The sequence below is a fragment of the Triticum urartu genome, chromosome 6A (genome assembly GCF_056163025.1).
Source record: "Triticum urartu cultivar PI428250 chromosome 6A, HENAU_Tu73, whole genome shotgun sequence".
Classification (NCBI taxonomy): Eukaryota; Viridiplantae; Streptophyta; class Magnoliopsida; order Poales; family Poaceae; genus Triticum; species Triticum urartu.
The window spans coordinates 106752720-106763892 of record NC_141878.1 but is presented as its reverse complement, the minus strand read 5'-3'; the positions used below and the strand labels follow the sequence as shown (position 1 = coordinate 106763892).

The 11173-nt window shown below is 43.2% G+C and overlaps 1 protein-coding gene and 1 non-coding gene across 2 annotated transcripts; one reads left to right on the top strand and one right to left on the bottom strand.

Moving 5' to 3' along the window:
* Window positions 1–2044: 2044 nt before the first annotated feature.
* LOC125515743 (uncharacterized) lies at window positions 2045–5982 on the bottom strand. Its single transcript, XR_015607507.1, has 2 exons — window positions 5639–5982; window positions 2045–2554 (listed from the first exon to the last, which is right to left on the bottom strand). It is a non-coding gene; the product is annotated as an uncharacterized LOC125515743 (transcript).
* On the top strand, window positions 2965–5490 carry LOC125516606 (receptor-like protein 2). Its single transcript, XM_048681986.2, has one exon. It carries the CDS (start codon window positions 2965–2967, stop codon window positions 5113–5115), a length of 2151 nt encoding a protein of 716 aa, XP_048537943.2. The 3' UTR covers window positions 5116–5490.
* Window positions 5983–11173: the final 5191 nt, after the last annotated feature.

The following is an 11173-nucleotide window of genomic DNA, read 5'->3' as shown; positions in this document are numbered from 1 at the left end:
TTTCCAAAAGAATTTCATATTTTTTAAAAAATCCAAAAGTCGAAAAAACACATTAGTTATTTTAGCTATAAAAGACGCTTTAGCTAGAATGTCCGGTCCGGTTGTATACCAGTTTTGATCTTCTATAGTATTCCTCATAAAAAAACACCTACAGTACGTCAATTCTAGGTGATAAATTACTGCGCCACACAATTATCACCAACTCGTGATGGTTCTGGTGGCTAGTAGAAATTTCACGACCCTGGAGGTCTTGTGTTCTATACCTAATAATAGCACTGTTTTTTTGGATTTTCGATCCGTGCGTGCGACAGTACACAATCACTAATGGGCCGGCCCAAGGCGGACTCAGAACAGGCCAGATCTCCGACGTATTTTCTAGAAAGACCATCTTACCCTTTATTATGAAGGGGTGTGGACAGATCTCGTCCGTTAATGTGTTTCTGGGGGGTTGTACCGAAGAAGAAGTGCTTTTCCTCTAGCCTGGAGCCCGGCGAGCCGGTCGGCATGTTATGAGGTGGGAGACGAAGAAGAGACCGTGCAGTTGGGATATGCTCGCATGTAACAAACTACTTTCCTTATTGTCTCTTTTGTCTTCTCAACATCTGTAGTGCCACCCTAAGCGCATGAAATTTGATTGCAGTGTGCAAACTGACTGCTCCCTGTCATTGGCGTCAACGTTCTCGTGTGCAGGCTCAACGGGTAATGCATGACTCTTTTCCTAATTATTTTTATTATCGAATCTAAAGTTCAACTTAATCTAGAATTAGTAACCAATTAACCATCACATATTAGGATTGTATCGGTTATGCTGTATTTTATACATATCTATGCATTGGATTTTGTTCAGAGAAGTTTGGATCTATACTTGTAGGAGCAGTCCCCGGTCGATCTCTTAACATCTGTTATTTGTCGATCTCCCAATAGTTTGTTAATTAATAAAGAGGGAAGAATGTCTGAAGCACAAAATTAATTAAGTTTAGCAAAGGCAACCAAGACTACCCCCTTGACGGTCAGAATCATTGCCACATGAAAAATACTTTTACCAGTTTGCATGAATTAGTCTGTTCTTTTCAAGAATATTCTGCAGAGTCCATTTTGCTGTGCTATTTACCCCTGCTTCAAAATAAATTTTTAAGTTTGGTGCATCCAAAGGACCTTACGCTAATCCCTTCATTTCCCCGTGGAGTATTCCTACGCTGAAGTATAAATTATCAGTACATCCTCCTCAGTTACAATTATGATAACTTCAATTTTAGCCTGCAGGAAAGAATTTGCAGTAGAACCACGAGAGGAAGCCATGACATAGAGTTTTTTGCAGCAGGAAAGTTGTAATCAGTCACATCACCATTTATTTCGATTATCTCTGATGATCATGGGAGCTATAGGGATAAATGAAAACTGCACGATTTTGTGAACATGCATCAGGGATGTGTTTACTTTGCCTTATTCTGATTGATGTAACCGGGTGGGCCCTCTGTGCAAGCAAAGTTTCATCTATCTATGACACAACATTCGACATCTATATCCAATGTTCTGTTTCATAGCTCTCATCAGATCATGTGTTAGTTGTAAAGATGAAATTCAAACGGGCTTTACCAGCAGCTATCTACCGGTTTATGCTACAGGTCAGAGCTTATTCTAAAAAATATGAATAGCCAAACTTTCATACTCAGGCTTGGCTTTGTCATATGTTTAGCAAGGCTCTGATTTAATGTATCTAAGCTGCATTTTGCCTGGGTCATGCAGTGACATCAAGCAATTCGACGGGAAAAAATGTCGGGACGCATATTGTTTTTTAGTTTTCAGCTTTATAATATCTACTTGCAACCTGCAAATATGATGAGACGCTATTCCTCAAACCTATTTTTTATGAAGTGCACTATGTCATAGTTGACACTCTTAGATAACCAAGATAACCTCTCAGCAATCAAGCATTGATAATCCAATAAGACCCTTAATGTCAGCTAAGAATACCGCAGCAATGTGTGGTGCACCACCATATCCTATATAACCAAAAAGACATGTACACATGTAACCTCAATAATTAAATAAAATCAATCATATTTATTTTTTAGTTTTACTTCTCATATTACAAATCAAATATTCATGTTTCAAAGAATCAAATCTCATCATAATATATTGTAACCAATTCCCGCAGCAACGCGCGGGGTATTATCTAGTCTACAATAATAGTGGAGGCAGGAGAATGAAAAAAAACAGCAGCAAACGTAAACATCAGACAATAATAGTTCCCCAGTGGGCAACTAAACACCTCAGGTCAAAGAAGATGGAAGAGACCACATATCCCCCACTTGGCATCGTTCACATATTGACAGATAAGTCAATGATTGCTCTTGACCGAAAGCGCCTTTCACAATAATGCTTCCCATGTACTACTATCATAGTGTCAAAAATGATCTTACATTTTGGGACGGAGGGAGTACTATCTTGCTCATCAAATCTTTCGCAGGCCTTCAGCAACTGTTGTTGAATTCTTTCTCAACTTTTTTTCCCCCAAAAAAACTGCTTCCTTTACTTGGATTCACGTATTTTCCTGTTAAGCAAAGGATGCATTAAGAAGTGATAACATTTATCAGTATTAGTAAGATTTATTTAGTGAAGGTGGTAACGGAACATGTCTGTTCAAGTTTAATTGCGATATGCTGTTAAAATTCAATAAGGATTGGGTCAAGGATGACCAGAAAAGATATGTTTTGCACGGTCAGTTTTCAGGAAAAATGGGCGATTGACTTGCCATTAGAGTATAGCAGGCGGCCAATAGCCAAACATTGAAACGTCAGTGTGAACTAAGAAGCTGCTGGTGGGCTGGTGTCTGATTTCGTTGACCCCAATTTTATTTCTTTCCCCTCATTTCTCTTTTATGATTAGACCACCATTCATGTCTTACCCAACTACAGCACAACTTAAGCATCTGGCTTCCACGCTTATTTCAGCACAAAAACCATGCAGCCACTCCATTTTCCATACATGAAGTACAGCAGAAAATTAACTTTCTTTGCCCTTGTGCTGCTGATCTCCTTGGCCTCTCCCATCAGTTCTTGCACAGAGAAAGAGAAGGGGTCCCTCCTGCAGTTCCTCAGTGGTCTGTCGTCGGACGGTGGCCTCACCGCGTCCTGGAAGCAGAACGGCGCAGACTGCTGCGGATGGGAAGGGGTCACCTGTGGCGAGGATGGGGCAGTCACAGATGTCTCATTGGCTTTGAAGGGCCTTGAGGGGCGCATAACACCGTCCCTCGGTAACCTTGCTGGCCTTCTGCGCCTCAACCTGTCCCACAATTCGCTGTCGGGTGGCCTGCCACTGGAACTGGTGTCGTCCGGTAGCATCATCGTCCTTGATGTCAGCTTCAACCGCCTTGGAGGAGACATGCAAGAGCTGCCATCTTCAACCCCATCACGACCTCTTCAGGTACTGAACATCTCAAGCAACTTGTTCACAGGACGGTTTCCATCATCCACCACCTGGGAGGTGATGGACAATCTGGTTGTGCTCAACGCCAGCAATAACAGCTTCACTGGGCAAATACCGGATAATCTCTGCAGCAGCTCGTCATTGTTAGCTGTAGTTGAGCTCTGTTACAACCGATTTACAGGCGTCATCCCTCCTGGACTTGGTAACTGCTCCATGCTCAGAGTGCTCAAGGCTGGACACAACAACCTCCGCGGGACTCTCCCAAATGAACTCTTTGATGCTTCCTTACTGGAATACCTCTCACTTCCTAGCAATGTTCTGGATGGAGTGCTCGACGGTGCTCAGATAATCAAGCTCAGCAATCTGGTTACGCTAGACCTTGGAAGGAATAATTTCAGCGGCAAGATTCCGGATTCCATAGGTGAGCTCGAGAGCCTAGAAGAGTTGCATTTGGACTACAACAACATGTCAGGGGAGCTGCCGTCAGCCCTGAGTAACTGCACAAATCTGATAACAATTAACTTCAAGAGCAACAACCTCAGTGGAGAACTTAGCAAGGTCAACTTCTCCACCCTGCCTAGGCTGAAAACTCTAGATATTCTGTACAACAACTTTAATGGCAGAGTTCCAGAAAGTTTGTATACCTGCAGCAATCTGACTGCATTGCGGTTATCTGGCAACAACTTACATGGGCAGCTCTCACCAAGAATAGGTGATCTGAAGCACCTCACCTTCCTTTCACTTGCTATGAACTCTTTCACAAACATCACAAATGCGCTTCACATTCTTCAGAGGTGCACCAACCTTACCACCCTACTTATGGGAAGCAGCTTCAGGGGCGAATTAATGCCAGAGGATGGCTTCATTGATGGTTTTGAGAATCTCCAGGTTCTTTCCTTAAATGATTGCTCGTTGCTAGGTAAAATACCTCTTTGGATATCCAAGCTAGCAAAACTAGAGATGTTGATACTATCAGGAAATCAACTCACCGGATCAACACCAGCCTGGATCGAAGGCCTAAAGCACCTCTTCTATCTAGACATATCAAACAACAGCCTCACTGGAGAAATTCCAAGAAGCCTGATGGATATGCAAATGTTGCAGTCAGAGAAGACTAAAGCCCGTTTAGACCCAAGGATCTTCGAACTACCAGTTTATAGGGGTCCATCACTTCAGTACCGCATACCCATTGCTTTCGCCAAAGTGCTGGATCTAAGCAACAATAAATTAACTGGTGAGATCCCTTCGGAGATCGGCCAGCTGAAATCCCTTCTTTCCCTCAATTTGAGCTTCAATGCCCTAACAGGACAGATCCCAATATCTGTATGCAATCTCACAAACCTGCAGGTACTAGACTTCTCTAGCAACAATCTCATTGGTGCAATCCCAGATGCATTGAACAGACTGAACTTCCTTTCAGCATTCAACATTTCTTACAATGACCTAGAAGGTCCTATCCCATCCGGAGGTCAGTTTAACACATTCCAAAATTCTAGCTTCGATGGGAATCCAAAGCTCTGTGGCTCTATGCTCACTCACAAATGTGGTCCAGCTTCAACACGTCCACCCACCGCTATGGCAACCAAACAAACTGACTACAAGGCCGCCTTCGCGATTGCCTTCAGCGCGTTCTTTGGTGTAGGGGTGTTGTATGATCAGCTAGTATTATCAAGGTTTTTTGGCTAGGACCATCCAGTTTCCATATCAGTATATCTCTACTTCTTTGAGATTAGGCTGCTATCCGGTTCAGCAAAATGTCCATCGATCAAGCTTCCAGAAGGTTCGAGTCATAACTAAAGTTACAAAAATATTCTAGTGTGAAGCGTGATTCCATCTCGTGGAGATTCACAAGTATATAACAATGTAAGATTGTTGGCTGAAGCTTTCTGTACTAGTAACCCATCCCATATTGTTGATGTTCCCTGTATTTCCTTCTTCTTTCAGGAAAACGAATTCTGTACTGAAACTTCAATTTTTCACAGTTTACTTTGCTTCATGCGAAATCAGTATACTACCACACTAAACGAGATGAACTGATTGTAGTATGGTGCATACGACGAGTCACTGCTATCACAGAACAGCATGTCAAAAACTCATCACAAAATCTTCTTAGAACAAGCACGATAGTACTACACCGAACAGGTTTGGTAAGCAGCGCATCTCGAAAAAAAGAAACCGTCCGTGGCAGGTGTTTTTCTTGGAGATGTACCTCCGCACGGCGCGTCACCGGACTGATGTCCTCCCGACGGCATCCGCCCGACGGTGCGCGTTGCGAGCTCCATGATTCCGGGGTTCCGGTCCGGGCCGTTGCCACGCCCTCGCGGGGAACTGCGGAGCCAGAGCAAGGCGACGGGGCGTGCCCCTGGGTCCCGAGCTGATTTACTACATGCCTGGCCTCCGGCCACCCGGCTCCGCAGCACGGATTTACCGAGCCCGTCGACCCGCCGGCCGCCGCATTGCCAAGCTGCTTGGGTGCCTCTTCTTTTTTTCTTGAGCAAGCTACTAGTACCTACCTGGGTTTCAGAGTGTTAGGTCGCGAGACGGCGAGAGCTATTTCTCGCTCAGCGCGAGAGTAGCTTCCGTCTCGCTGCAGGTTTTCCCCTGGCTATCGCATATCAGCCAGCCAGGTAAGGGTTTCAGGGACCGGTTCAGCCGTTCGGGCCTGTTTTAGAAGCTTCGCGTGGTATTTTTTTGTACTTTTTTTTCCCTCTCTGTGTTCTTTTGTAGGTTTTCATCTGTTTTTTTCTTTTGGTTTTTGGTTTCTTTGTTCTTCATCAGTTTTCTTCAGGTTGTTCTTCTTTTTTACTTTTTTCAACAGATGTTTACTCTTTTTTTTACATGATGCACATTTTTCTTATGCATCAGAAACATTTTTGTAATGCACCTTTAACATTTTTTTAAATGCAAGTTTTTTTTCAAATATATATTTCGATGTCTAATTTTTCTAATAGACATTTTACATTTTTGTACAATCTTAAATTTCTCAAATATGATTACATTTTTTTCAAGTATATGTATTTGATGACTACATTTTTTCATACACATTTTACATTTTTTTCAATACATCATAAACATTTTTATACATGTTAATACTTTGAAAATACATAATTAGTTATTTTTTCATATTATGTTCTGATTTAGAAATAATAATACACGTTCTCATTTTTCTTATACATCAGATACGTTTTTATACACGTTTAAAAATTTATAAATATTTTATAAACATTTTTTAAATACATAGTTAACATTTTTATCAAACATTTGTGTTTGATGACTACTCTTTTTATACACATTGTATATTTCGTATATGTCAAAACATTTTTTTTAATATGTTTAACATTTTTTAAATATACGACTAACATTTTGTTTGGTACACGATTAATAGTTTCGCATAGAACTAGAAAAAAAATACTCCCTTCTATCCATATTAATTAACACAGAAAAACTAAAAAGGGTAAGGCGCTTGCGTTGACGTGCCGCCGGGATTAGATTTCACACCACCGCTGTCGAGGGTGACAACACCAACAAGCGCGACGCATGTGTGTTCTTCAAGTAAATGACCAGTGGAATTTACAAAGTCGTTGTGGCCCGCCTGGCCCATGCACAAGGTGTTGCATGGGCGAGTGTTCTTTCCATCTCGCTTTAGGTGATAAATAGATGTGTCCATTTTGTAGGTAGCCTGCCTTAGACTCGGCCAGGCCTCACTGGATACAATTTGGGTCCATTTTTTTGCCTGTGATGCATCAAAATTCTGGCCGCGCAAACCTTAAAGCAACTTCTAGACAGGCCTGCTAGAAACTGCCAAATCAGTCATTTCCTCTCAATCAGGCTCGCAACATGCAGGGGAGGGGACGTGTCGTCGAGCCCATGCGAGCTACAAGATGACGCGAGCTCGCATGTGCCCCGGAAAAAACGGCGGGAGGAATTGAGTCACCTCCTGCCAAATAGTCGCCCTATTTAGCCCCCTTCGGCTCACCATGAAACCACCGCCACCATTCCCCGCCTTCGAGATCTATGTCCTGGGCAGATTCTTCACCGACGTGTAGGTAAGCGGCGCATCTTTTTCATTTGGCGGTAGATGGCTGCATCGATTATTCTTCCTCATCTTCTCTGATTTGTTCTGCGCCTCCATGTTGCTCCATTGATTGTTGACAGTTCAATCACTCCCTCCTCCTTACTCGTTCGATCTTAGATCTATGAGCATGTGGTAGGAGTAGATATGTGAGAATGTGGTAGGTCAAATGATAGTGACGATGTTTTGGTAGCATGTTAGGTTTTGCTTGTCGAAATCGATGAATCTTCTTTTGCATCCTGATGGTGTCCCTACTAGGGGGTTTCTCACCACGTCATCTCCCGACCTGATGGGTCGGGCCGAGGACCCCCGTGTCGGTTCAGGAGTGGTCCACGCTAGACAGCCCATGGCATATCGACGGAAGGCTCATGAAAATTTGTTGTGTACCCCTAGATGTCAGATTCTTCGTAGACTCGATTTCCTCATACGTAACTGACTAGGATAATGTAACCGCAGGACCCCCAATACCTATATAAACCGAGGGTCAGGGCCCGTACAAAGATGCACAATAATCTCATGGTAGATCATTTGAACTTTGCACTCCAATACAAATCAATAAACACGAGCAAAGACATGTGGTGTTATCTCTTCGGAGAGCCCAACGTGGGTAAAATTTTGTGTCTTTATTACCATTGTATCTAGATGCTTAGTTCGAGACCCCTACCCAAGATCTGACAAATTTAGGGCTATCCGAGAGTGGTTCAGATGACTACGGGAGTCATTGATTAAGAAGGTCGGATAGGCTTAGTAGGGCTCAAAACCTACAATATCACCATTATGAGCGGTACGTTTCAACTAATTAAACTATAAGCCCAATCGGTTCCCTACATGCCGAAAAGAGCGGACAAAAAGAGGAGACATTTGCTCTATCTCCTTCTTCCTCTTCCCAGGGCACCATAGGGGTTCTTTGGCAATCCCTATTAAAGATTCCAAGTGACTTTTGTCACTCAAGTAGTGAGTTTGAGAGTGTTCGTTAGGGCGACCACTTGTACTTCTAGGCCTTGGCGACCTATATGTTACGCAACACAGTTTCACTTGATTCAGTAAAATCAATAGTTCAAACAAGGCATCTAGTAGCTTACATATTGGCCCTTCTACTTTGGTATAGTTGACCCACCTATTGAACAAACATTCGTAGGAAGGGGTAACCTAGATGTAGTACGATGTAGGCTTGAGTTGTTTTCATACTTTTTCATTACATGTCGTTATTTTTTTTGTAACCGGCTTTTCACGGGCAAGTCAGCATGCCTTCTAGAAGGAGTTCTCTGCAGGCACCAGAGCTGTCTTGTTTGCTTTTGTCAAGTAAAGTTGAGCGTGAAGTAATTGATAGTTGATAGAGCGTGAAGCCCCATATCTAATCAAGCAGACCATTTCTTTCTACTCTCATCAAATGAAGAAAAGAAAAATACTGAAGGGAAGGGCATTCTATTGTACGACTACTTTGGTATTGTAACAAGAGTAACAGGTACGTGACTATTGAATCGGTAGTAGTTATGAAGGGAGAGAAGAGCTCGGTTTGTTAGAGTGCATTGTACAACTCTCCACCCCCTTTCCCCCTCATCAAATTCTAATTTCTCGCAATGAAATTCGTTTTTGTTCATGTCAGTGATTAGCAAAACGGCCATGAGACTCGAGACTGATAAAACATGGTGCCCAATTTTCTTTTACATGCTCCGTCTTATTGCCCTTATGAAGGCGACGAGGAGTCCTTAGCCTTTAAACAAAACTCCTTAAGAAGGAAGGTAGGTAGATGGCAATGGGTCAGGTTTTGCTTGATTCGGCTCCTACATGCTCCAACAAGCTTGAACCAAGGGAAGCCTGGAATTACTTCAGTCACACCTCTTCTAGTGGTGACAAGTGATATACTGCATGCATGACACTCGTCGCAACTTGAAGGTTTTGTGTTTTTTTTTCATAGATTCATTGTTTTAAATGTTTTATCTCTTGAATGTTGAATGTGCGTCTAAATCACAAACAGTTTTCACCGTTATGTTTCTCGCTGAGATTTTTTGAAACTATATCCCATTTTAATAGGTTTAGATGAATTCTTTTAGAAAAAATAGAAATTAAAAGAATCAAACAAACGAGAAAAAAAAGCCAAAAGCATAGTTTATACCTTTTCACTTTTACAAAAGCACATATGTGCTTCTCCGCGAAGTATAACTGTACTTTTCACTTTTTGAGATACATAGCACAACTGTGTCATTTACTTTTCCGAAAGTTGCGCCTCACCAAAGTACAATTGTATGTTTTATTTTCATGAGAACTGGAAGCACAATTGTGTTTCACCGTGAAGTAAAAATGTGTGCATTTTCACACGGTGTGCTTATAAGAGAAAAAAACATTTTTTAAGAGAAGCTAGAAAACTTCATGCAAGATTTGAAAACACATAGAGAACCGCTTGCGTAGAAAAAAAATATATGCTCCCGTGTGTGTGTGCCTAGCGCGTGACACGTGGCAGCCCTTGGATGCATCATACGGCTGCCACTTTCTCACCCCGCTGACAAGGCAGGAGAATATTGCTCGCAATTACAAAAAACGACCAATTTTCTGTTAGAGATGTATATAAAAAAAGAGATGTATAAAAATAAAAAAGGCCGCCCCTGCAAGGACGACGGGCTTCCATGGTTAGTTTCCATAATCCATCAATTGGGCCGGTGTATAGAATCATGGAGAGAGTAAGTACCTTGTCGGGGTTTTTTCAATAGATTTTTATAGCTGAATAAGCTATTGCTTTAAACCGTGCTTGCCGCACGGTGGAACTGGCTCCCGACCGCCACCTCTTTTTTTTTTTTAGCATGACCGCCACCTCTTATACTGCGGGGTGCTGGTCAAAGTTAGTGATGTGGTACTAAACATATACTCCCTCCATAAACTAATATAAGAACGTTTAGAATACTAAACTAGTGATCTAAACGCTTTTATATTAGTTTACAGAGGGAGTACTAGTACACAACAGACATCGATCACAGCGTCACGGTAAAACGGCGATCGCGTGCGATCACTCAATTCCGGCGAGAGCGGCCGGCGGCGTCGCCGTCGCGTGCAGCTGCCAAACGATGGACACGCGCGCGTCGTACCTCACCTAATTCGAGCCAGCGCGCCCGTCGCCGCGAGTTTGCAGAGCACGTGCCGGGCGTTCTTATTTTCGCGGGGAACTGCCACTCTGCCAGGGCAGAGCACGTGCCGGACGTGCTTACTCTCCGCTGGCTGGCCTCCCGGCTGCCGGAGCCGGACGGCACTGCCCTCCTCGCCGGCGCACCGGCCGCCGCCAGTGTGGAGTTTCTTTGGGTTCTTGAACAATAGTAGATTTTTTTTTGAGCAAAGAACGATAGTAGATGGACTGTGTTGGAACTTGGAAGTGGGCCGGGCTGCTGATATTACGAGACTGGACGCTTCATCTTCGAGGGACGTTGTCTCAAAAAAAAAAAAATCTTCGAGGGACGTTTGCCTCAACAACAAAAAACTCTTCAAGGACGTGAGATGAACGTAGAGGCTCATTGTCTTGCTATAAGCACGTTTTAAGCCAACTTCACCGTGCGATCCCAAACGGACGTCTGTTTTGTCCAGATTCTGTCCGTTTGAGTAAGGATTTGGGGTCGTGTCCAGCCGTGTCCTGGGATACGGTGGCCGTGCGCTCACCGCGCGGGCACATTCCGGCCGCATCCTGTC

Coding starts and splice junctions, on each gene's coding strand:
- LOC125516606 (XM_048681986.2), top strand. CDS start 2,965: ATGCAGCCACTCCATTTTCCATACATGAAGTACAGCAGAAAATTAACT.